General features: G+C 48.3%; 1 protein-coding gene across 2 annotated transcripts in view; it reads right to left on the bottom strand.

Moving 5' to 3' along the window:
- The window catches only part of LOC149349118 (mblk-1-related factor 1-like), a 56,597-nt gene extending 29,762 nt beyond the window's left edge, over positions 1-26,835 (bottom strand). The window contains exons 1-6 of one of the 2 annotated variants that reach the window (XM_089578071.1): positions 26,679-26,835; positions 26,349-26,417; positions 26,195-26,271; positions 26,045-26,135; positions 25,762-25,849; positions 22,496-22,781 (exon numbers count right to left, since the gene is read on the bottom strand). In XM_089578071.1, coding sequence (XP_089434197.1) covers positions 22,496-22,781; positions 25,762-25,849; positions 26,045-26,135; positions 26,195-26,271; positions 26,349-26,417; positions 26,679-26,772 — 705 coding nt within the window. In that variant the 5' untranslated portion in view covers positions 26,773-26,835. Of the gene's footprint in view, positions 1-22,495; positions 22,782-25,761; positions 25,850-25,995; positions 26,136-26,194; positions 26,272-26,348; positions 26,418-26,678 lie in introns of both variants that reach the window. The other variant, XM_089578072.1, reaches the window with a different exon arrangement.
- Between the last annotated feature and the right edge of the window lie 380 nt (positions 26,836-27,215).

Raw genomic sequence — 27,215 nt, 5'->3', positions numbered from 1 at the left:
AATGACTTTCATCCAAGTCAGTGTCATCAGCGAATCACAGGCCTTTGATTATCTTCTGTGAAAAGGCGGCGCATCGACGTGTCTCCCTGCCTTTCCTTAATGGAGCTGACTATGGTGGCTGTGCAGCAGTTACACTACATGTCTTCCCGTATTTTTACCTCTACACCCCAATTCTGCAATGCCTGCCAGACTGATTCAACTGAGTCAAATGCTGTCCTGTAATCAATCATATGGGGATTGGTTATATTCTGAGCATCTGTCTATTGTCGAGTAGCCTTTAGGAAAGCCTGCCTGATTGAAGTGTAAGGCTGTCCGGACTGCCATAATAAACAACGTGTAGTAAGCTGATCAGTCCCACTTTCTTATGGATTAAGATGGATGTGGTGGTCCTCGGAAAGGTGGGCTGCTGTAGCGACCACAGGAGGCCAGGGTCTCCAATTAGCCAAGACTTGAAGAAACTAGTCAGGCTGAAGCCCATCAGAGGGATAACAGAGGAATTCAGGACCCCGCTGCAGGGACTGCAAAAATGTCCAAAAAAATCAAATTTCAGAGAAAAAAATCATTATATGGGGAAAGGGGCTCTGTGCACATATCCTTGTCCTGTACAAGGACGCCGATCCCTCAGCGTACGATGGCTGCACTGCCTGGCAGGGTCTAGCAAATGCCCCGAGCGAGAAGGCCCTGCAATCTTTTCCACCAGCCGTGGCTACAGTTGGCACGCAATGTGCCGACTCTTTAGACCTACAGAGGCGAAACAACTTACCGTATTTACTCGCATAATAGGCGCACTTTTTTTCCAGAAAATCCGGCTCAAAGTTCGGGGTGTGCCTATTACGCGGGGTAAAATTTCCGGAAATTTTTAGACTCGCAAAATTGAACACACCGCGTAAACGCACTCGTGTACGGGCCGCACCCCGTTTTCGCGAAGAAAATGTTAAAAAAAAAAAGATCCGTGTAAGGGCCGCACCGAAACTTTCCACGACACACGCGGGAATAGCCTTTGGAATGCACGCGCCGAGGCCTCCGCGATTGGCTCCGGCTGCGCGCAACGGGCGCTTGATCGCGGAGGCCACGCACGTGCACAGGAGCTTCCAGACGCCGCCCACGGAGGGCGCCCAAGGCCAAGCTTATCATCATCATCGTTTTCCTCCGCCGCGAGCTTTCGCTATCTATATCGCCATCAGCATCTCCAGCTCGTTTTTTTTTTTTTTGTTGTTGTTGCTGTCAAGTGCCGGGATTTGCGGTAGGGCGATAGTTATCGTGGTTTATGTCTTTGCCGCGGAGCGTTGCTGTTTTAGCTCGATGGGCAAGCACCTTAACAGCTACACGGCTGGGAGTTTGCTCTCGAACACGGCAAGCGTGCGGCAGGTCGGAAAATACGACGTGGCCGAGAAGTGCGGCAGTTGCGACTGCGGCGTCCCTAAATTTTCGTACGCGACTCCAAGCGCCCAGGTTTTCGTGGGCCTAAGTCGGGAACGTTTCCGGCTGGAGATGAAGCTTTCCAAACAGACGTTGAAAGTGAGCATCCCTGAAAACTGCGTGCGGCTGTTCCACGCGATGTCGTTGTACGTGCTGTGGGTCCGCAGCAGCTGCGACGGCAGCAGCACTAGTAGGGACTAGTAGTCAGTTCAGCAAAAACTTTGTTAAAATAAAGATTGGGAAGCGGGGGGTGGCGAGGCGTCGGCTTGCAATCGTGTAAATACAGTATTGATCACAGTGCCAAGTTCGGGGTGCGCCTATTAGCGCGGAAATAAAAAATCTGATTTTTCGCGCCCAAACTAGGGGTGCGCCTATTATGCGAGTGCGCCTATTACGCGAGTAAATACGGTACTGGCATCCTGAGAACAAATATGCAAACAATTTATTTTCCTATCTTGAAGACTTTTCAAGACATTGATGAATGAACAATGAGCCCTGCAGTGGGCATAGTCAGGCTGATGATGATGAACACTGTGCCCAAGTTTTATATAACTTGACCAATGAAGAATTACAAAAAAATTCGCTGGTGTTTAGCTTTGGTTAAACCTGGTAGGTTGCGTAAGCATCCATAGCGTTCCATTCGGGATCATCACCGGTTGTAGACGATTCGGTTTTGACAGAGGCGCGGTGCGCCCGTCTAGCAGCGTCTTGAGCGCGCCGCTTAGCAAGGCACTGTTCGCGTTCTTCGTCTGTCTCCGAAGCCCGTTGTCGTTTCCTGGCTTCGTCATGCCGACATAGCCTCCCTTTCTGTTTATCAGGCGGCATAACGACGGAGCTGGCAAGCGAGCGAACGCATTTTATGCCCTCCAGCCTCCTCTCCACACTCCGCAGCTGGCGCGGCTACAGCCGCCCTTCAAGGCCAAACGTGCCTCGCGGCCGCCCCGACGCGAAGGGCTGAAACCTGCCGTAATATTGCTTACGCAATAAAACTTTAAGTCTATTTGTTCTGTAGTAACCCTACATTGCAACCATACCAGCACCTTAACTTTAGCTGCAGTTGTGCACAAGTTATAGCCTTTTTTAAGATGCTTATGAATTGACCGCAATTTTTTTTCAATTGAAGTGCTAAATTAATTAAATCTGTAATGAAAACTAGTAATTTTTTATTTCACTCCACAGAAGGATGTATAAGCTTTCATACGCATTAAGAATTATTAAAATCAGATCACCACATCAAGAGATACTTTGGGCAACAGCACATGTTGTGGTAAAAGAAAAAAAGTTTTGAGAAAACAAGGGGAGAAGTTGCACAACACAGCCACAATCTATTTCCTCCTGGTGGAAATTCTCGGCACTTGTGTGCTTCTTGTCGGATGGTGCTGATCAAACGCACCTTTGAAGCCCCACACTGCCTGGCCTTGGGCACAGGACTTTCGTTTGTGCCTTCTTCCCTGTTGAACGACCTGGATGGTGGCATGCTGGGCTCACACCACTTTCCCCGAGGCTTCCAAGGGCTGCACCCATCCAACCCTTCTCTATACTCAAGTGTCTTCTTGGAGGCTACTGTCTCCACCACACAACATCGTGTCAGTCCATGTTTTTCAAGACACCGCCCAAAAGAATTTTCACAACCTCCATTTGGCCAGGCTTGTGTTTTTTTGCCGGCTGGCTTTCCATTCTAGGTACAGTCGCCGACCGATTTTTCCGACTACGCGGAACCCGAAAAATGGTCTGAATAATCCAACAGTCAGAAAAATCCGCGAACTTAAAAAAAATTAGTTTTCTGCGAAAAACCGGCTTTCAAACTCTCGAAAATCGCCGCTCCCCATGTTCCACCTACAAGTGATAATATTAGACTCTATCTGAGCCAGAGCCGTGCTTTCCTCCTGTCCACATCCTGATACCAGAGAGTGCGATGCGAATGAACTGCGCAAAGCAAGAACCTGCATGGGCCAATAGCATTCACGAAGACAGGACCCGCGAGCGAATGCAGTCCCCTCCCCCGCATCCAGGCTGCAGCTGTCCCGTTTTCAATGCGCCCCCTTTGTAGGCCACCTCGATGGCAGTGGAGAGCATCTCATTGTCTGCAATGGCAACGATGGAGAACAAATAGCCAAGCCTATCCAAGCCAGTCCGATCGCGCCCGCCGAGCTGATTCCGTTTAAATCCAAGATGGCACCTTTCACGGTGGTGGCAAACGGGTTGGTAGTGACAGCGATGCTCGCTCGCGTCTATATGAGGTGGAAATAACAAACTTTCGGTTGCAAAACGATCACCACAATATTGCTGGCGTCTATTTTAGTCCGAAAATTCCAACTTTTAGACTCCGTAAGGTCCGAAATAACGGTCATGGAAATGTACATGTTCCTATGAGGTGCGCGACGGTTCCTTGGCGAAGTCTGAAATATCACACTAGTCCAAATTATTGGAGTCCAAAATATCGGTCAGCTACTCTACTTAGGGTCCACATCTTTGGGGCCGAGCCGACATATCCCAAGGAATAGGCCACGAAGTCACGCACATATCCTGTAAACAGTTCAATAACAGTTCCCATGCAGATATGCGACAAATTACGCCAAGTGACACAGCTACATTCCCTGGATTTCAGGTCCGAGTGAGGGACTGCGAGACTGACACCCCTGTCACACGGGCATTTCGAAGGGCCTCGAGCGCTGCTACACGGCCAGTTTCAATGGCCATCGAGTCAACGGAGCAGCCCAGAACTCTATCGAGATTTCGAGGGCCTTCGAGCATTGCCCAAGGTTGCTAGCATTGCTTCGAACGGCACCGATGCACACTTTCGTGCACGATACATCACCATGAACCAACATTATTCTTCAAACTTTACTGCAAGCAGTAAACTATTAGTCTGCACAATAATTTAAAAATTTTATCGGTCTGGTTTAAAGCACATTATTTTTATGCTTTCCATCACAGCCGATCGGCCCAGACCGATTTCCGCCGCGCAGCGACAAACATGGCGGCGCCCCTTTAAAGCCGGACCTCTCGCTTCGGACTGAATTCTCATTGTTGCTGCCTTATTCAGTCGGTTCACTGGTCACAAATGGGGCACTGGTCTTTCGCTTCGTCTCACCTTGCCGATAAGAAAACGTATAAGTGATAAGTTTGCTTTATTTTTTGTTCAGAGTGATGATTCTGCCGCTGCTAAGCTTAAGAGGAGGGTCGGTTTGTTGACAGTAATCGTTCCCGTCCTGGCAACCAGATGGCGCCATTATAGGTTGAGTTTATTTTTGCGTCTGTGCTAGCATACGCTGAACTAAAAGTGGGAATGCGCCTGCGTTTAGCGTACGTAAGCATGCATACGCTGGTACATAGACAGCACAAATTTATGCCTTTTTCTCACTGTATCTGTGTACACTGCAAGCGGCGACATGGTGAGAGCAGAAGCGAGAAACAGTAGCGACGTGGCAGTTTCACCTCGCCCGGGCGTCAACAGATGAGAACAGGTCCTAGTTTTTGCGGTGAGCAATTCCGCTTCGCTCGCCGGAATTTTGGACAAGTGGGAACGGGCCCTAACATTTAGTCAGGTTTTACAGCAATATTTTTGTTATTTGCACAAAACCGAACGGAGCGATTGTAGCGCCACACGAGCTGGGCGCAAGACGTGAAAACCATTTCAATGGCCATTGAGATTTGCCATGTAGCAGGACCACAAGTCCCTCGAGTTCGGTGGCGAGCAAAAATCTCGATGGCCCTCGACTCAATGGCCACTGAAACTGGACAGGGGTATAAGTCTTTTTTTTTTCACATAATCTTGGTAGGCCTTCTTGTGCAGTAAACGATGCGAGATGTTTAGGGTGGAAAAAACATTGTTCACCACAGTCTGGCCTGGAGTCTATCTCGAAAGGATTGCAGGTGAACTCCCCCTCAACTCTCCGCAGGCACTGCACGCACTGAGGCCGTATTACTGTGGTGAACACCGTTGGTTTCATCGTCGTGCGGCGCTTCGGCAGAGGACCCAGTCAGAAGAGACACTGCTTGCGCCGAGATCGAAGAAAGTCATCGCTGTTCTTCACTGCTAAGGGCAGAAGCGGGTCTTAGAACAGTCTAAAATGGTCAAAAAATCGATTTTGAGCAAAACTCATTTTCGGAACGTTTGACCTTCTGAGCACTTATTCTCAAATTTTTAACGCTAAATTCGGTCGGAAAATGAGATAAAATCTGCTTTTAGTATATACCACGGCGGCCACGAAATGCCCTCAAAAGGGCGAAATTTGTTCGAACTTCCCGCGCGCGCCACAAACGCTGCAGCTGGCCGATCGCCACCATCTTGGGCTTGGCTTGAAGCTGTTTTCTTTGTGCGTAATTCGCGATATCTCAAAATGGCGTCGCCCAAGCAAACCGCCTGCCCTCGCCGGTTTTCCGAAGGCCATTTCCAAGTCGCTGATTGGCTCGTGCACGGCGCGCTTTTCAAACGCGCCGTTCCGTGCCTGCCATTGGCTGGCGTGACCGATGCGTCATTTGAAGTGCGCCGTTCCGCGCCTGCCATTGGTTGGCGTGACCGGCGCGTCATTTTTTTTTTCTTTCTTTCTCTTTCGCGTTCACCGCCGTGGCTGTCGCTTCGTGCGCGTCTGCTTTTGCGCTTGTTTTTTCTGGACACGCTGTACTTCTGCTTTGTGCCGGGAATTTTTTCACGCGATCGAGATGACGGGAGACAGTCGGCATAAACCGTGCACGCAACGAGCTTTTGGAAGCCGTAAGAAACGGGCGTGGAACAAAACGCCGAAGGCGTCGGCCACGAGTGCGCCTCAGGACCTCAGTTAGAGCCAGTGACGGACTCGCTGGATCTGCCGACAACGTCAACCACGCTGCTCGCTGACAACACCGCGGGTCCAAGTTCCAGCACGAATTGCATCCCGGATCGCGGTACAGTTCGTGTTGATGCCGCGTACTACTCTGTGGTGGTGCGAGAAAGCGGTAGAGCAGGTGCAGCTTGTTGAGCGATCAGCGCATACGAAGTCCGCTCTGTCGGAAAAGTCAGCGACCCAGCGCAAGTTTGAACTTCTTGGCGTCAGCGCGGAGTGCCAGACGGGTGATGCTGGTACTGAGTTGTGGACATGAAAGTTTTAAACAACTTTTTCGTGCAAGCGAAGTGCGGAACCTGTGGCGCAGGAAGTTGACTTTGAGGAAGGCGCCCGCAAGGCAAACATCTAAAGAGCACCAACACGAGAAACTGACAAGGCGGCACAAAACGGGAGCAACTAAAGATTACAGTCCTGGACTGCTATGGAGACGTTCTCCAGCGGCACAGGGCAGCGCGCTGCCTAATACCAGGCGGTTTTTCTCAAAGACAGAGTAGAAGAGTGTCGAGCGTCGCACCCAACAGTCCTTTTCAAGACCATCCAATTGCTTGCCATGGTGGGGGCTCGGATCTCCTTGGCTCCAGACCTCTAGGTCCCTCAAAAAAGTTTTCAGGATTCAAAATATTCCCTTCAGAGCTCAACACCCTAGCCCTGCACTCCATTGTCTCTAAAAAAATGTACTGATAACTTCATGAGCTCATTTTTTTTACAACTTCATCACACTTTCACCTTCGACATTTTTTTAATAATGTTTCCTTGGATGGAATAAGACACTTTTTGTTTTGTTTTGTAGGGAAACAGATAGGGAACATCTAAATAAAATTCGTTGTTGAATATTCCTCACAAAATTTTCTGTAGTCGGTGTCAAAACTTTAAATGCGATTTTCTCAGCTTCATGTTTTTTGCCAATGTCACTAGCCTTACGGAACTTTTCATTATGTTTTTGTGGTTCAATTTTAATAAATTTTACACCGTTGAATTCAGAAATAATTGAACTGTGGAGCTATGCTATCTTTATGTGGCTAAGTTGAACATATCAAATTTTGCAGACAATAATATCGGCTAATTAAATTCCAGAATTGTGATGCATCGACTTAATTGAATATTTTTATATGATGATGTACCTTAATAACAATATAAATAGCATAGCTCCGCATGGCAGGTCTTTGGCTACGGCTACATTTTAATCGGAACCAAAAAATGTTGAGGGAAAGTGTCTTAATGACCCGTAAGAAATTACCTAATTAGGCTTCAGTTATTTTCTTATACATTGAGAACTAATTGAGATAAGTTGAAACTAATTACATTTTTGAAAACAGGGGGAAGAAATACATATGCATACTTAATTTCACTACAATATCTCTAAAAATAAAAATTTTTGTTTTAAGACCACTGTCTCCCCTTAAGGCGGCGGTACCACGCTAGCGGCGGTCAGCAGCCGTTTTTCGTCATGTTTGTGTGAGCGGTGTGGCTCATCCATTTGCGCTAGAAAAATGATATTGAGCGCATTGTAAAGATAATTGTATCTTCTTTGCGATGGTATGTGTCGCTAAAAGCTATTCACGTTAGTGTAATAGCAGTGAGCAAAAGAGCGAGGGGCATAAAACGATATTTTTGCTCGACTTGCCTGCGTTTGCTTTGCTGGTTACGAAAACTACTGCTCCGAAAAGAAAACTGCTTCTGCAGCTTTTAGATGAAGTGTGACTCGAGAACCTCACAGGCAAGTTATTGAGTTATATTGGGTAGTTATTTAGAACTGGTGCCATAAATAAGTGTGAAATTTAAAAGAATGACGCATTAATAACTCCTAGTCCAATTCATAAATCACAAACATATTTAGCAGGATTGTAGATAGTACCCATGTTGTTAATTCTTGAAAATTTCATTGAGCTACATGTCATAACTTTTTAGTTTTCATTGTTCAAAATTGGTCGTAACCTAGAAACTGCGCTTTTTTTATCTGAGTTGTAGAAGCAAGTAAACGTCGTATAGGGAACAAATTCGGCACACGAAATATTTATGAAATATTCCAAATCCTCTCAAGTCGGCATTTCGCTATGACAAACAGAACGGTAGTACTGCGCCATTCAATTGCGCCATTTTTTGTGCGCCGTAACCTCCGCAAAATACATCCAGCCAGAAAGATCGCTGCTATATTCCAGGCTTTTTTGACAGGAACTGAAGTCGCTGGTCTTAATACCATCAGCGATGTAAATTTGGGTATGATAAACGACTCATGTTAGCTCGCACTCGCCCGCTTTGTTGGTCGACGGGGCTGCTGCATTTGAATCTCGCGGGCGTTTTGACTCAACAATGGAGTTCCGCCGGTCAACGACAGTGGCGCTGTCAAACATTTTGAAGCAAGGCGGTCGTTTCTTCGGCTGCTCAGCAGGCTGTCATCGGCGTATCGTGCTGTTTTGCTTGTTGGTGTTTTTTTTACTGTGCTTTTGTATTTATGTACAGCGCCGTTTTTTATCACGTTATCTTGCCAGCTTTTTTGTGTGTAAAAGTGTCAAATGGGGAATCGGCGGCGATACCTTCAGCGCAAAAGGTCGACGATGACAAAGCTTCGTACGCGCATGGCTGATGTCAGGGCCAAACGCAGGTGAGTCATTCGGACCGCAATTTTGTTATTAGTATGTGCATTGAAGTCCCAACTGTACCTGTGTCGCGTGCGTGAGCTACCTCGTAGTGTGTGTTATCGAGTGCGGTTTTTCATGAACGCGTGTGCAAGATTACGAGTGTCACGGCACTGTGACATTTCGTAAGGCGAGAGCAGAAATCTGCTGCATAATTCTTTGTTCCTTAGCTGGGGTCTTGTAGAAGTGGCTCTAAATTGGAGAGTTGAGGGGCTTGTGTTTAGAAATAGGCGATGAGTTTTAAAAGTCACAGAGGGCATTGAGGGATATTTTATGTACCTATATGACGACTCTCGTCCTGAGCATGCGCACGTCGCGGGTTGGATCCCAGATGTGGCAGATGGAATTTTTTTCTTCACTCCGCTCTGAAGTAAGTCTATAAACTGTTGGCATTTCTAAAAAATATACTACAGCTTATACAGGGCGATAAAATCACCTGCTGATTCTGTATTGCGCAAAACATTTCGCGTTTGCGTTTTGCATTCCTCCTGAGCTCGTTAGGAGCTCGCAGTGCGTGGAAGCGGCAGTTTACGTTGTGGGGGGATGGACACCTTTCTATGCGAGTGGCATTTGGCAGCACGGGGAGCCTAATTTGACAGGGAGCCTAATTTTTATACGCACCACATCTAGCGCTGGAAAAAATGCTGGTACTGTATTTTCAAAATGGCATGCAACATGTCTGCACTCCCTGAAGACTTGCCGCTGCAGACCATCAGACCTCGCCTAGTCGTTTGCTCTTTTGCAACAATATACGTATTTACCCAATTCCAACGCGCCCCCGATTCCAACGCGCACCCAATTTACGGCACAAAAAAAAAAAAAAAAAATTCCAAGCCCCGATTCTAACGCGTGCCCGATATTGGTAATGAAAAAAAAAAAAACTACAAGCCCCGCTTCCAACGTGCATGTGACTTCCACGAATGAAAATAATTTGCAACCGTTTTTATATTTTAAGGAGAGGTGCGGGTGAAAAAAACCGCGATTTTTTTCGATAAAGTCGATTTTATATTTTCTTGCACTTTGTATTCCCCCAAGCCTCTTCTTTTATGTATAAAAAAATCAAAGCCGATAATCAGTGGGAAGTTGGTAAAAAATGCAATTAAAGCACTCGCGGTGGCTCGCGAAAGTGCGAATTTGACCGAATTTTGGGAACGCGGCATTTCGCTCCACGGCGTCGCCCGCTCTTGAATTTTCACGGGGAAGTAGGCCTACCCATCTTCTACCAGAAGCCACTTCGGCAGCGGCGCATTCTTGATAAAAATACAAAAAAAAAAGATCGTTTCCCGCCCTAGTCGAGCGTCGCGACTGGCCCTTCAAATCACATGGTACGATCGGAGCCCTTCCATTGGCTACGAGCATTCCATCGCACGGTCGGACGCAGACGCTCTTCGTTCTGCCGCCACCGAGACGTGAACCAACGCTTCTGCCCGGGTTTTTCTCCTTTCTCCGATATGGATGTCACTGAGAAACGAGATTTTCGTTCACGCAAGTTCCTGACAAAGCATCAGTATAAAGGAAGACGCCCCAAGCGCAAGCGGAGAGCTCCGGTGACGGGAGGTTCGTCTGCTGCTAGGCGTAACTGCGGCAACGGCGATGCACCATTTGGATCCTTCAAGCTTCTTGCGGAGCATCCATGACTTCGTCAGTGCATCTGAGCGAAAGATAAAGATGTTCGGCGGCCAAAACAAGCCTAAAAAAAACGAGCGCGGAAGCGCTGTTATCTGTGAGATCGGCATGATGCACGACCTCGTCAGCGGCGCGGCGTGCCCCGCCTGCAGACGATGTAATCTCTGTCAGAGAATCGGCCGCAAAACAGAAAGGACTCTCATCGTTTTTGGAACTCTACTGACGAAATGACGCGTTTCCGACAACCGTTGCTTCATCAACATATTCTTCGAGCCGCGTATCTCGATCGTGCAACGGCAGTGATGAGGCGTCCGCCGGCGGCAGTGCACGGGATACCGTCGCCGTGAACGTGGTCGCTGCTCACGCGACCAATGACAAGCACCACACCGGTTGAAAACGGCTACTGCGACGCAGAAAACGACGAGAAAACGTGCTCCCATGTTTGCCAGCAGTTAGTGAGCTCCAACATCGTATAATGGCGATGACGATGGGCAGCTATGGGGCAGTTTCGGTTTGCACTCGAATCCAACGCGCATGCGATTTTGAGACGTATTTTCCCCGAAAAAAGGTGCGCGTTGGAATTGGGTAAATACGGTAGTTTTTCTTTACGCCCTCCTGTTATGGCCTCGTAGGTGAGTATATGTTAGGTAAAATCATTATAGAGGGTATTTTTGCTATAAACTTATCACTTGTTTCATACAAATGCTTGAAAGCTACACAGCCCTCCTTGAGTTGGGTGTTTTCCTTAGCTGAAAAGGCGCTGAAGCACATTTGTGGATGAATGCACTCTAAATATGTTTCTAATTGACTTTCAAATATAACCGTTGAGATCGCTGCTATATGAAACATGAAACAGTGTGTTTTCATTTTTTTCCGCTTTATATTTTCAAAAATGTGGGGCTTTTATATGTGCGTTGCAACGGCACTGTTGAGTTGTTTCTTTTTCCCAAGTATAGCTTAGTTGGACATGTACTTCTTATGCCTGCCCATTACTTTCCTTTCTTCTGTTCTATAGCTGCGTCTTTTCTTTTGCTACTAGCCCGCTTGTGGCGTTCACTTTCCTTGGAAGCACAGTATCAATACACACTTTCAAGGGATATTCAACCTCACAGCTCACATTTTTCTGCTTGTGTGTAATGGATACAGCCTTCTGCTGGTAAGCTTTTTCTTCGTGAACTGCTGGTGACATCAAAACAAGCAGTGTATCATTGTTCCAGCAGCTTTGTATCACCCTGTATGGCGTAAGCAGAATATGTTTCTATCGTGCTCAGCAGGCTTTTATCCTAACATATCTGCTCTCATTGTTACAGTGGCAGCAAATGACTTAGATGTACGTAAGGACTTTTCAGTCCACTTGCTATGTTTAGGCACATATTTTCTTTCCTTTTGCATTACTGCCCTCACATTTTTGTATGACGGGAGGTAAGCATATGTCTTTGTGTGTTACTGAAACACTAAGTCAATGGAAAGTAACTGCAATTGTTGAGCAGTAAAGAACAAGCTAATACCCACTTTTGAGCACTGACATTTCCTGTCACTTCCTGGAAATAGACTCACATATGACATTGGTATGGACTTGTTTGCTTGCAGGCAGCCACCATGATGTGTGGGGGAGTTGTGCAAGGCATCTGAACGTGCTTAGCAGATGTTGCAATAAAATGGTCCTGTTTTTATAAGGAGCATGCGTTTGTCTTTTGAAAATGCACATCAATGGAAGTGAATGAAGCCTTCTGCTTCTGCCTCTACCACTGGCGAAGTGCATGTGTGGACAGTGCGATTTCACTAGCATTGTAGTGAATGCAAAGCATGCCCCCAAAATTATATGTCAATCACACAGTGCAAGAAAAAAAGAATGCACGGATAACATTCTTGACAGGTATATGGGAGCGTAGCTGGTGATATGCATGCGCACAATGCAGCAAAAACAATGCCAGCATCTCTTGCCATTGTTTGCACTGCATAAAATACCAGTACTTTTCCTCAGCGGTGTGCAAACCACGGATACCGAAATCGCTAGAAATGTAATCAGTTGTCAGTCTCGGCTACAGGGTATTATGATTCAAAACTAGCTCTTGTAAATGGCGCGGTTTCCGGAAGAGCTGCTCCGCAATAGTACAGCGACATTTGCTGCGCATGGCGCTGCACGAATGCGCGTGTAGTGTCTAGATAGGAGTAGGTGAGTTGCATAAATATGGAAGTCTGCTATGGTGGGCTTGCTGCTCGCACCGCTGGCACTTCCTCTATGTGCACGTGCCAATCTGCTCGCGGGTGCTCAAAAGGGGTGGTGTCCCTCATTGTTAGTCATGGCTGGAATTCCGCTCCGGTCAAGAATGGAGAAAATTGTGCTGCGGGCGTGCGGGGCAGCTTGGTGCATGCGAGTGAGAGGGGAGCGGGCGAGCGTAGTGTGTGTGAGAGAGAGAGAGCGCGGTCGCCCTCTCCCGAAGTGCACGCCTCACGTGTCAGGTCGCCGGCAACGCGAGGCTGCTGAAACTTTTCGCGGTCCTTCCCTGTATCGCCTCGCGTAATGGAAATACAAGCAGGTGGGAAGGTATTCCCTCTCTCTCTACCCTTCACTGTCATCTCGCTTTCCATCCCCCAGCTCAGGTGCTTCTAGACATGATAGCAGATGCCGGGGCTGGCAAGAATCCTTTTACCTTCTTTTGCATTTGCAATAAAAGCCACTTACTACTACTACTCAGGATAGTTCCGTGAACACGAGGGGCCGAGAGCTTCCGGTGAAATTTCTTGGAAACCGGTATGAAGTCCTTTGGCTGCGTGGTCTGTGGATGACATTGGTGAAAACATTTCGTCTAAGAGCTATTTTTCAGCAGATTTCGAAGCCCTCTCACCAACACCATCAAGGACTTCAGGATAATTCAGCAAGGTTATGTGGGAAGCAGGTTTTACATCGCAAATTGTTTTTCGACCTGGTTTACAAAGCGGGGAAAATAAAATGACGTTAGTGTCGATCCGTATTCACAAATTAGAAGAAAGACCATAAATATTTTCAAAATTGTGCTCGTCTAGTTGATAAACATTTACGACCAGATTTTCATTAGCGTGGTTATGAAAACCTAATTGGAAGGGGCCGGAACTCTACATTTTACCAGATCTGACGAACGCTTCAGCCTCTTGCTCAGGACGGTTCCTCATGCTTGTTTACAAAAAAGCATACAGCAGCAGCATGCTTGCATTGTCTTCGCATTCCGGCCTTGAAATAGCATTTGCCACAGCAGTTGCTTTTGTGTGCATGGTCATGAAACGTGAAAAAAATCTGCCATCATTTACACACACATCTATTTTCCTCAATATTTCATGAAATTCTAAGATATTACGGGAGTAGGCATTGCTCTGGCTGAATGTAACTTCTAAGTCAAAATGTTTGCTTGCACATGAATGAGCACATATAGCTATGGCTCTGCAAATAAAGTGTTCCCGCATGCGCGGTAATCTCTTCAGCTTCGCATATCTGTTCAGAGGCACTTTATTTTATGCTCGCATAAAGATTGTGTTTATTATTATTAGCGCAAAACGTAACAAAACCCCATTGTATTGGCCTCGAATTTCAAGTTGATTCACTTAGGACACACACTTCCCCATTGAGGTAACAGCGTTTCATTGACAATCTGCTCCACTGAGTGCACGTGATCAATTAGCAATTTTCGCTCCTTCAAGTTGGCAGAAAAAAAAATGTTTTCACTATTTTCTGGGATACACATCTTAGGCTCTGCATTTTTCTCACCTGAAAAAAGAAAAAAAAACGCGACTGCGCATACAGATTTGCAGGCAGGCCAACTCGTGCAAAGAAAACTGACTTCCTTCAAGACACACGTCATCAACGCACGTGTTTCTGGTCCGATGGGCAAAACATGCGCCGTACCGAGAAGGCTCACACTGGGAGAAGAAAGGCTGCCAGGCGTTTCGAATCAGGGAACAAAGCTGGTGGGGGAACGCTCGGCACCTGAAAAACCGGTTCAGAACCGAAAGTCGACGATTTTGCCCATCGGGGCACACCTTTTTGACGTCACACTGTTTACATCAGGGAGAGGTCTATTATGAGGCACCGGCCGGATTCACTGGCGCCTGGAGCGCGCTCCTGCCACCCGCCCTAAGTCATTCAGCGCAAGCGTTTCCCCTCTTCTATCCTGTGAGGGCAGGCGAGGCGTCTCGAATCGGGGTAGAAAGGCGGCGAAGGAGCCCTCGGGACCAACAACACCTGCTCAGAACCAAAAGTTGTCAGTTCTGCCAACCCGGCCACAACTTTTTGACGTCACGCTGCTTACAATAGGGAGGGGGTTTCACAGTTCTGCGAAACTGATGTTTTGCAAAGGCGATTGACATGCGGCCGTTCCAATCCAAGGTTCTTCTGCAGCCAAGGCCAGGCTAGAAAGAGGAGACAGACCTGTGTGCCTCTGCTGCGGGGAGTGGGTACAAGTTGTCAGGGCGCACCCGCCCTGGGCGCAGTGGGGTTTGTAATAAAAATCTTTAGCGCGGCACCCAACCCTTGCTCTCACCGTCGTGGTGAAGCGGTGCGTTGCGCGTTTCTTTCCAGGAACGACGCTTGCTCCGTCAACAACTGCGGGGGGTTGACGCGGAGCACGGTACAGTGGAGCACGGCTGCTGAGACTACACACTCGCCTTGCCGGACCAAGTGTAGTGTCACGGCCGCTCAATGGAAGCCTCCATTGAGCGGCCGTGGTAGTGTGTTCGCCAAACTCACTGCTGGCCAAATGCGTTTTGGTACGAGGCTTTTGTCGCAAGCTTTCTGGCACGGGGTTTTTGACACACGAGGTTTATGTGGTACGGGACATACACTGCAAGGGCGTTTGTCACGCAGGGCTAACAAGGCAGAGCTTTGGAAACGGGTGTTCTCCACTCGAATCAATCATGCTGTATCGTGCACATCGTACAAAAAATGAGGGTGCCAACAGGGGTGCCCTAACAGTGCTCATTTCTTCAGAAGGCATTATCTGGAGGGTACTGACAAACTATGCCCCTCGTGTGCCTCTGGAGTGGATGCCATTATCAAATTTTCTGGGCAAGTGGCTTATCACGCTTTTGTCACGTGAATAACCTTTATAACAACTATACAGTCAGGTGTGGCTGAAGAAGCAGGTTGACATCCGTGCGCGTGGTTGGTAGATGATATTTTTTCAAAATGTTGATATGATCTGTTTAGACTTATGCCTTCGTTCCACTGTTGTTTCTTTTGGAACAGACATGTTTCTTCAGAAAAATAGTTGTCGCTACGGATATCGAGTATACGCTGTTGTGCCGGGCCAAGATGGCTCGCACTTGACATTAGACTCCGGCGTACCGCGTGTCGCTGCCAAGGTGCAGGGGTTAGCGCATCAGGTGACTGCAACACTTCGCGAAAAAGTAAAAAAAGAAAACCGTACTGCCAGTTGGCGTATTTATTTCTCGCTTCCTGGGTATTTTTTCGCGCAGTTTTTTGAACACGACCGACGAAATAAGTGTTACTGCAAAATTTGCAGTTGGACCCTTGAGGCCTCTTACTCAAGCGCTTTTTTGAACGTACTATCACGTTTAAAAGAAATGCGGTCAGGGTGCAGGTCGAGCTCAGTATTCGAAAGAGCAACTTTTGAGAAGGAAAACCGACACTCCTCTACTCTCTTCCTCGATTTTTTTTTTCGCATTCCCTCAAAATGCGGACTGAACTCGACTTCTGTCGGGCTTATGTATCCACGGGACGAATGCCCTGTGTTGGCATGACGCTCTGACAACCGGTGCCGTTGCGCAGTTTCCACAGCTATTCTAAAAGATTTTTTTTTTCAGCGAGAGAGCTACCGGGCGCTCCGTGTTAGAAGGAGCACAGGGAACGCTGTGAGTAGCGAGACAGGAGGCGGCCAGAGATGATTATCCTAGGGCGAAGACACGATCTGCACCCCTGCCTCGCGCTATGGCTCATCGGTTGAGAAGCGCTGTCTTGAAACGCCGCCATATATTTCGCATCGGCTCCTGGACAATGCAGACCACTGGGAGGCCAGATCTGCGAATTTCCGCTACCTATCGCCGAAATTCACTAATTGTGCAAGGATCGATTCGCCCCAGACCTCAGGGTGAGCACAAAATGTTTTCTTATGCTAGATCAAACACGAAACAGAGCAAACGAAACAGAGCAGCAGAAGCGATTTCAGTTGAAAAGTGACGTGAAAGCAAAAGTCCACTGATTTTGCGGACATCAGCTAGAGGGCTACCACGGTGCGTATAGTTTTGACTTCCCGCATTCCCCGGAATGGAGAAAAAATGAGCCTTTTACTATACAAATTTACTGCACAAACAGTGCCAGTACAAAAAGATGGGAGGGGGGGGGGGGGTAGTGCAATATCCACATTCGATCGCTTATTTTCTAGACAAGATGCTGCCGCACGCTCACATCCGTGTTCACAAGACAGCAGGGAATTAGAACTGTTGGAATATCACAATTTCGTGCTGATCACTAACGATATCACAAAAGCAGGAACGTTGCCTCGTGTGGCTACAAAATGCAGTTCCAATGAATGGATGGAAATGCTATGCTAAGGCCACAGTAGGGAGAAACTCGACGCGATTGTAATGAGTACTTATTAGCTCTTTCCAGCTATGTCCCGCAGTCTCCAGTCGAAGTTTCACAGCCAGTGTTCCCTTTTCGTTTTTCGAACCCCTGGTGGTGGTAGCAGTTTATTTGACAATAAAAAGTGAACGAAAAGAATGTTGCCGGCTGCGGCCGTAAGCGCTTTCGGGATTTTTGTTATCGTGCATGGATGAGCGGGCGGAAAAAAAGAAAATCAGCATTACTTGCAACGTATCTCAACGTCACAGACTACCTCTCCCAAGCTATTATCGGGAACGGGTGGGAGATGAAGGGGGCTAACACACTGTGATATTGCTTTCTTTTCCTCTCCGCAGCTACTGACCCAACGACTTGAACGCAATATGTTTGTACCATTCTGATATGCCTTATTCTGCCCATTTTCTCTTATTTACTGTTACCATATCAGCTGTCTCTTAGAATTCTACATAGCACTGGCAGTGTGTGAGTAAACAATAAAAACACTCGCCATGCTTCGAAATCTCGAGTTGATGTCTCACTGCAGGTGTTTTTCCTGGAATTGCGAAATAAACGTTTGCATGGTGAACGGGAATCAATAGCACACAAGCTACGCGCCACGCGCCTTTGACCTCAGAAAAGGCTGTGACAACACACATGGCAACCACCCTTTGAAACCAAGAGGTCATCTACTGTTCCGCTGCATCCATTTCGACATCATCCATTGTTTTACGAAGGCCATAGCCCATAGATGTCTTGTGGCCCTTTGTTATGGATGCCAGTGGAACCTACGAAGCTTTATTTTGTAATATTGCTTGCCGTGGCTGCCGCTGCTAGTCATCAAAATATTTGTCAGGGTCGCGAGGAAAGAATAACTATAAAACAACGTGTACAACTCTGGAAAAAAATGGAAACAAAATATAATTTCTATAAATGTCAAAGATATAGAGACTTCGTGTTCAGGAAAGTAAAAACAGAGCTAAATTCTACACAAAACACACAGAAAGACGGACAGGACGGGTGCTGACTCCAACTGAACACAATGTCACATCAACTAGCAACGCAAAAGGTCACATTCGAAATAGTGCCTCCTAAAAAAGAATCACCAGGCACCATGGCAGGGCCGCCAAGGGGTGCGTAGGGGCGAAAGAAGCAGTACGGGTGTGCCAAACACGTTCGAGCTCGGTCGTCATTGTTGTGGCGTTTATCCCCCCTCCGTGACTAACCGCCTCCTTCTGCCACAACGCGAGGGAGAGGAGGTCAAGGTAACGCAGAGAGGAGGACCAGACCGTCTCGGAGGAGCGCTTTTTCGCTTCCACGGACAAGTGGAGCCGCCCTGGTGGTTGAACTAACGTCTTGTCCAAGATGGCCGCCGTGGTACCCCCGCCTTAAGCCACTGCTAGTTTTTCACTGGAAAGCGTGTCGACGCGCGCTGTTTGTGCCACACCCTCCGTGGGTGCGCTGGAAAGGCTCGTCACCGGAGCCGGCCTGTTTGGTTTGCGCCGAAGGCTGTCCGAAATTTGCGATGCACAGCAGCCATCGTAGCAAAGATCTCCAAACGGGCGCATGATGCGAGGGCACCAGTGCCATGTTTTGGTGGCCGAACAGCTGCTGGCCAGAGGCTTCTCTAGGAGCCAGAATGGTCCCGTTGTGGATTGTAATCGCCGATATCTCAGTAAATACCCGACATTTAAGAAATATTTCAAGAAGCCGACCTCCTCAAAGAGGCTCCCTTTTAGCTCTGCTAGATCAAGTTTTCAATCTCCCTTGTAGTACACACCAGATGGTGGCGAGTGCAAACAAAAAATCAAGAAACAGTGGTAATGACTGCCCTTACTATAAAGTGGTGGCACAAATAAGTCCAATCAGGGCTCTGAAGTCATCGACTGTATTCAGCTTCAAGCACTGAACAATAATCTAATCATTCGGTAGGATACTGGCAAGCTGTCTCAGGAGACGAAAGATCTGATATGCCAAAGCGAATAGAAGGGCAGGAATCAATAAGCATAAGGTAAGGAATATGGAGAGAATTGAGCAAGCTCTAAAGAATGGAGGTAGCCTAACAGAAGACGGATGGATAGCTAGGCAAGTTGGTCAGAATGCATCGTAATACAGTCGAACCTCGATGTAACGAACCTCAATGTAACGAAATTCACGATGTAACGCATTTTTTTCATTTCCCAATCACTTCCCCATTGAAAACCATGTATTTTTTTTCGCGATTTAACGAAGTAATTTTGCTCCGCACTTTCGATGTAACGAAGTCCTTGCGCATCGCATGCATGTGCCAGGAGCTACCTTGACAATCGAATGAGAGCTAAAAGTTTAGCCGAGATGAAACGCAGTTTGTATTTGCCCTTTTACGCGCCAATTTTGCCGGCAGTGTGCGAGAACGTACCACCGCGCCATCTGTCGTGCGCATACAAAGCCCGCGGCATGGAAGTTTCAAGACGCGCCGCGCCATGACGCCACTGGCGAGCTGTAGACACTGAACGTGAAAGCGCAAACCGGAATTTTCTTGCAGCGTCCGTTCGTTTTTTTTTTTTTTTTTTTGCGTGCGATGTCCTTGTAGACAACAACAAAAAAAAGTCATCAGTGTTGACAAACTCGTGGAGCTAGTGTGGTCGTACCTTTAAAACGGGTGAGCGGCGAAAAAAAAAAAAAAACGTGCCCTGGCAGAGGAGGCGAAGGGGGTAGAGGGGAGGCGTGGCGTGGGAGGCGCGCGCGGTGCATTCTGGGTGGGCGGCTTCGGCGCGCTCTCGGCGCGGCCCGCGCGAAATGCAGCCGGCGGCATTCCGCGCCGGGCGCCGTCAGAGCGCGCCGGTAGCCGCCGAACACGCTGGCGATCGGGCGCCGCTGTTTCGCGGACATGTTTCGCGGCACAATCCCACCGCGCCGGCGTGAGCGATGCGAACATTTTTCTTTATTTTTCTCTGATGCGTCCCCGGCTGCAAATGTTCAATGCTGATGATGATGATACCAGTAGCGACATCTTGTGGCGGCTTTCAGTACTAGGCGCTGCGCTCGTTCTTTTGCTATGCGCACACGGAGAAAAATGATGCCGTCGCGGTGTTTGCTATCACTCATTATGCTCCTGATGTAGAAAAAAACATCCGGTGCCCTTGTTAGCGATACTATTACTCGATTTTCTTGTGTATTTCCTCAATAAGTGATTTACAAGTTCCCATCAACAAGCAGTGTTCCTGAACCAGTTATACTTTATTTTGACAGCTGAAACATGGGAACCTCGACGTAACGAAATTCGCGATGTAACGAAATTTTCGGCTGCAAGTAGGACTTCGTTATATCGAGGTTCAACTGTAAATAGAAGCAGCGAGAGTAGACAGGGACAAGACAACATGTCGTTGTCTGTTCATGCTCCTCCTTTTTATCATGAGTTGGTCACACATAGTTCCCGGCTCTGTAATGTTCTCTTCAATGAAACTTAAGTAGCGATGTCTCTGTCTTTTTTTTCTTGGTCTACTGCGCTGTACCACCCACAATGAGCCTAAAAGACACGGTGAAGAGGAAACTAGGTGTTGGCAAAAATCGGATGCATGCTCTAAGAGACAAAGAGGGAAATGTCATCAGCTATATAGAATTAAAGTAGATGAAGAGTTCCACACTAATCTGTACAGTGGCCAATGTAATCGGGAGGTTAATGAGCGAGGCAGCAGTGCACAGCACTGGGACATCCTGCCAGCAACGGAAGCCGTGGTTTAGGAGCAATGCAGAGGCGGAGGAAAGCAGCTGGTGAGGACCAGGTAACAGAAGAAGGAGCTATCAAAACTAGCCACCCTGTATACAGTCTGGCAGCACACTCTCTGGTTTAGCACAATGGCCAACACGGCTGGGAGTTTTCTTATTAGACGTGGTGCAACCCAGAGGATGCACTGAGGAACACCAGCTGCAAAAAGCACACTTTCCGAGGCAAAGCGAGCAGGTTTCCCGAACTGGAAGGAGAGCTGCGCGGCTTCTCGTGGGATGAGCACAGCACGACTCTGCAAGTGACGACTGAATGTATGCTCATTCCTAGACTGGTGCACTTTCACTCTGAAAAAAATGTTCTCTTGCATGGGCCGCACCCCCGAAAATTCCCCCTCAAATGCAAGAAAAAAAGAAGTGCAGCCCTTACACGGTATTTTACAGAGATGTGAGGGAGGATACACCGATAATGGCAAGGTCTGTCTGCATGATGTTGCTTGCATCTTTTATGCTATTTTCACTGCCAAATCCTCAATTCTTGGATATTTCAGTGCCCAATTTTTATGGCATAAAGAAAGATGTTTTAATTTCCACCACAATCCCGCGGCATGTTTTGATTAGTTGTTGTACGAAATTTTCACTGGCAAATAAAAATGATAAATCCTTGTTTCTTCTATACTGCAGTGCCCGATACTGCAGTGCATGATGAAAGATGTTTAAAAGAACTTTATTCCATGTTTTCCTTTTCGAAATGATGCATTAGAACACGTGGATTACCGCATGACATTTGCCTATGACTGCTAAATAATTGATAACTAAATTTCCCCTCTTACAAAGTTTTAGTTTCATCAACCGAACGACTCCGACGTGTACTTTTACACCATCACAAAACATGTTTTAATTTCCAGCATAATCCCGTGACACATTTTTGTCAGTCGTTTTATGTGATTTTCAGTGATAAATTGAAATTATAAATCCTCGTTTCTTTGATATTGCAGTGCCGGACTTTTACAGCATGATAAAAGATGTTTAATTTCCACCATACTTTGCAAGGCACAGCTTAACTTGCCTTCTCGGAAAAAAGCTTCACCCTGTGTGTGCCCTGTTGGGTGCCCTTATTACAGAGGTCATCCCAAGCCATGCTGGCAGGGCCACGAAGTTTCTGAAAAGGTCGACGGAAATGAAAAAACTGACCGTTTCTCGTGATAGTGCAAATGAAATGAGCTTAAACAGTTCCCTAACAATGGAAAAAAAACTGGAGATAGAAGAAAAGTCAACAGCAGCCAAGACTATCCAGAATTTTGACAACAAACAAGATGGTGGCGTGCAGCAGATCTCAGCGTGTTCCTTTGTTGTGTTGGTTTGCTTGTAGGAAATGTCAAAAACAATGTTACAGCATGTAAAATAAAGTTGAGGCTATGCCCTCCGACCAGAGTGGCACTCTCTGTATGGGCACGCGCAGGAGCACTGCTTGGCAAGGCTTTGTTTTCTTACTGGCAATCCAGTTGGCTTGGAAACTTCCAGCTCTAGCACAACATGTCAGGGAGCAAACCTTCGGGGGCTCTGCATTTTTGCAACATCTCAGAACCTGGGCCGAGTCTGTCACGATGATGATGGTGGATATTTTTTTTTTTACACCAGACCAGCCACAGAGTGCGAAACACCAGGTCACTTGAGGCCATCAGTTGGCAAATGTTTACGAGAGCATCCAGGCAAAGTGGAGCCCCACCCACCTGGGCAAAGAGGGGTCTCAGGTCGGGGCTGTGCTCCAGGGGCTTGGCCGGGGCGGCGCGCAGCAGCTGCCGCAGCGAGTCGCTGGCCGAAGGGGCCGAGGAGTTGCGGCGCTCCAGGGCCAGCTTGTAGACCTTGTTGCGCAGCGTGGAGCGGGGAATGCCGTAGATGACGGCCGCCCGCCGGGTGCCCAGCTTGCCGCTCTGGATGTCCCGCAGGGCCGCCTGCAGCTCCGCCTCCGTGTAGGACCGCTTGCCCCCCCCCTCCGGCCGAGGGGGAGGGGGACGCCTATGGTGAAAACACGACTATTGGCACCCATTGAGGGGCCTTGTTCTTCTTGCAGCCTTTCATGCCATATGTGCAATCCCAGCCCATCCTTATTAATCCCACACAAGGTGTCTTTCACACTATTTGCTTTCCACTGGTGAAGGACAACACTACACAGGTGAAAACAGATAAGCATTAGCCAAATATCTGGCCTCCACAGCAGTGCCCAAGACTGCAGCCACAGCTCAAGCACACAAGACTGCTGACAAGCTCAACAACCCCAATACACTGGAGGGTAATACCCCTGCCACACGGCAAATTTAATGTCATTCTCATCGAATGACATTTGTTCGACTTAATGTCATTTTTTCTGCGCGCTGCTACACGGCAAAAACTAATGTCATTTGCAAATGATGGCGATTGCGATGGAAAGAGAGTACAGTGAGTACAGCATACAAAAATTTCGATGTATGCTTCAATACGTTGCAAAAAGTATTGCTTTGCTAATGGAAACCGATTCTAAAATCTTCATCCTCATTTTAATCAACGTATTTAGATAGGCGCGCTGTGCGAGGGATCTAAAAACGTTGATTTCAATAACGTGTTGATCACTGCTATCCACCACAAGTCCAAGCCAAGCCAAACCTCAGCCAGCGGCGGCAGGCAAATGGCGGACGTCATATTGTGAAATGCTCTCTATGGTGAAATTAGACAGTATTAGTTGTGCGTGCGCAAAAGCTTTGCGCATGCTACGGGCGCACCTTGCGCGCACTGCCGCCCGTCCTCACAACAGTTTTGGTAGGGAGCACGGCGGTTGGGTGTGACTAGCGTAGCGCGCGAGAAGCATAACATACTGTGGCGCCATCTAGACGATAGCAAGTCAAACCTCCTGAACTGAGTGCCGAAAAAACGTTTTTCTCTTTTATTAACGGCAGTAATGAATGCAATCGAAGGCTTTGTTTTTTTTTAATGTAAAGCAATTGGATGAAATGAAAATGCAGATTCTAGTGCAAAGTTGGAGAAATACTTCGCTCGGGGTCGTTGCTATGACGACAGTGTACGCCGTACATAGTTAAGCCTAGCATCAAGAAATTCTGAAATTTATCTCAAAAGCGACTGATATTTTAAACCTATATTGTTACGGAGGGATGAGAATGCACAAAATAAAAGCGAATACAACCGTTTAGAGCAAGCTATCGCGTCGAAAAATGCAGCGGCGACGCAGTATTCGGTCCGAAGCGGGCGAGCTGGGCGTCGCCATGTTATGAATGTTAACCACGCAAGGCTGGTAGCGAGAGTGAGTTTTATTTTTTTCCAATTCTATTTGGCATTTTTATATACATAAATGAACGACAGCACAATCGTAGGGACACGGAAATATTACAGTGCTTGTGACGTTTTTGTAATCGTGTTTTTCGGTGTATATTCTCACCAAGTCTCTGGTGTCCAGGGAACACATTAGCTCGGACGTCGCAGGCGAATGTGTTCAGGGAACTCATTCGATACCTAATGTCGTTTTCATCGAATGACATTAGATTTTCTCATGTGGCAGCAAACTAATGTCGTTTTGAACGAATGTCATTCGATGGGAATGACATTAAATTTGCCGTGTGGCAGGGGTATAAAAGAACATTTGTTTTGCTCATCACACAGCTCTTTGACAAAGCTGCCATCTGAAACGTCACACCGTCTACACACATGTTCAGGGCAACTGAGCCTACCAAGATGACAGCAAAGGCAAGCAAAGGCCAGTGTCACACACCTTCTCTGGCGTGCACCTCAAAATCCTGAGTGGGCATATCCTCCAGCAAATTTCTTCCCAGTATGAAAGGCAAGCATGGAATGGGTTCTCTGCTGCTTGGGTGTTGATGACAATACAATGTAGTGAAGTGCTCAGGTATTTCCTTCAATTCAGTACAGTGCCACATGCATGGGATCACCCAGTGGCCATTCATGATGGCCTCACTTGCACCGAATGGCAACGCCCGCACTAGTGTCACAACAAGAGAGCAGGCTGCCCGTCTATGCTGCTGTCAGCGACACATGCTGCCTTGAATGACGACAACATCACTGATGTATCCTGTCCCTGTTTTTTGGCATCAAAAAACGAGGAGAACATGACCACCCACCTGGACAGTGCCCTGCTTTCAAGGAGTAAACACCCCTTTTGGCTGCAATACTACAAACATCGGATAGAGCGCCAGGATGGGACTCAACTGTGCAAGCTTTCCCCCCCTCCTTTGGAGTAGTTGAGTCCCACCCTGTGTGCAAATAAAATTCATCAAATAAATGGCTGTCCCAAGGAATCAAGTTTAAGACAAAAGTGCCACTGCTTGCCACAGCTGTGCTCAACAGTGGCATTCTTCGTAAAAGCACCAGTTCCTCCCTCAAGAGATACCACTGCACACTGTTATGCTTCCAGTCCAGTGTACCTAATGCAAGCTAATTCCACACTACTCACATGCATGCCATTTTCTCCAGCAGTCTCCATCATGCATACCACCCATAGTGCATTCAGCATTGCAAGGTAAAAATTCATGCAAAGACATTTTATGCTCACATGCAACAAATGGCACCTTCACAGTTATTCAATAGCTCAGTTATTCCCACTGAGACAAGTTCCCTGCACACTGTAATGCCACCATTTGCTCCACAATTTTGCTGCATTCACACCAGCTAGCGATACCTAGCCGTTTCATTATGGGGTTTTAACCTCCCAAAGCGACTCAGGCTATGAGGGACGCCGCAGAGAAGGGCTCCGGAAATTTCGACCACCTGGGGTTCTTTAACGTGCACTGACATCGCACAGTATACACGGGCCCCTAGAATTTCGCAAATTCGACCGCCGCGGCCGGGATCGAACCCGCGTTTCATTATGAACTTGACCAACTTTTTGCGTGTTTCCCGGAAGAGAGAATAGCAAATTATTATTCAACACAACGGTCAACGCACGTGGACGGGAAGTGTCCAGTCGACGTGCGTCGACGCGCACAGTACTGACCCGAGCTGCTGCTGGGTGGGCTCTTGTTCGGCGGGCCGGCCGTGGAGGCTCAGGTCCAGCGGCTGCTCCTCGGGGGGGGCCGGGGAGCCTGCGGGTCGCAAGCAGCGGTCAGCGCTCGCTCCTCGCACAGTCGGCGGTACACGGGTGCAGCCCCCCTCCCATATTAGTCCAGACGGGTTAGGCCGCATGCCTCCACGGTGCTCCATGCAGGCAGGCCTCCTGCCTGGCACTCACCTCAGCGGGGAGGCTCCGAACACTGGGATGGCTGCTGCGAGACAATTACCTGAAGCCTGATCAGAACCTGTCGACTGTTCGTCAAGGTCCATTTGGAAACTCTTAAAGCTAGAATAGTCGCTCGGCGGTCCGGGAGCCTCCTGCGTGCAGAATCCCAGAGTGAGCGTGCGCGCACTGGGCCGGCGCGGCCGACACTCACGTTCGCCGGTCGCGCGTCGCAGAAGTAGCACACCTGGTCCGGCACCCAGTCGACCAGCTGTAGCTGCTCCTCCAAGGCTGCCGGGGGGGGGGGGGGGGGGGGGGGGGGGGAGACGACGGTTAGGCGCCGCGCGACGACCAAAAAGTCCGCCTACCGTTTTCGAGTTGTGTCATCCGGTTCCACCGCTTGGAGCCCATCATTTCTTCGGCCACGCGCTCCAAGCCTGCGAAGACACCAGAGACCTGTTGCGCGATCGGCTGGTCCGGAGCCCGCGCCGGCCAACGCAGACCTCGGGAGGGCGACGCAGCGCACGCCCGAGGCATCCGGCAACTAACCCTAGAACATCGCAGGCACGGTCCCGAAGGCAATAGCCGAAATTTCGGTGACCTACTAAAGCAGCGACTCCCTTCTGTCCTCCGCGGCGAGACCGGCGTGCCCGCTCTGGGCACACGCAGGGGCGGCCCACTCGCTGGCCGACACTTACCGATGACAAAGAGCATATCCCGGCTCCATCGCTGAAATTCCTTTCGAAAGGCGCGTCGCTCTTGCGCACAGCGGGCTAAGGGGCATTCCGCCATGTTTCGTGTTCACCCTTGCCCTGACGTCATTGAGGAGAAAATCCGCGACGGAACTGCCCCGCGCGTCACGTCCGCTGCCTTCGAAGAAGAGGCGACCAGCGCGGGCGCTTTGACTCTGCCGCGCCTGGCGGCCGCTGGGCCTAATTTTCTTTGCGTTTCACATGAACGCGCAAGTAATTTTTTGCTAACCTTACTTTATTTTCGTGGATGTTTATTTTAATATCCACGAGGAGACAGGGTACACCACCACGGTTCCACTGATGCCCCTGCGCGTCATCTATTCCGAGTCTGCGCTTGTTGTGTGTACCCTCACCCCGCCTCCTTTCCCTCTGTCCCGTGATCCGCATGGGTGCGGAGCTCGCTCCCAAATGGACTGGAGGTATGAGAAACCTACTTGTGAATGTTGACATGAGAAGAAGCATATAAAAAAAGTCCTACCATAT

This window comes from Amblyomma mixtum, chromosome 3 (assembly GCF_055824585.1).
Source record: "Amblyomma mixtum isolate Tamu chromosome 3, ASM5582458v1, whole genome shotgun sequence".
Classification (NCBI taxonomy): domain Eukaryota; kingdom Metazoa; phylum Arthropoda; class Arachnida; order Ixodida; family Ixodidae; genus Amblyomma; species Amblyomma mixtum.
This window is presented reverse-complemented; position numbering and strand designations above follow the sequence as displayed.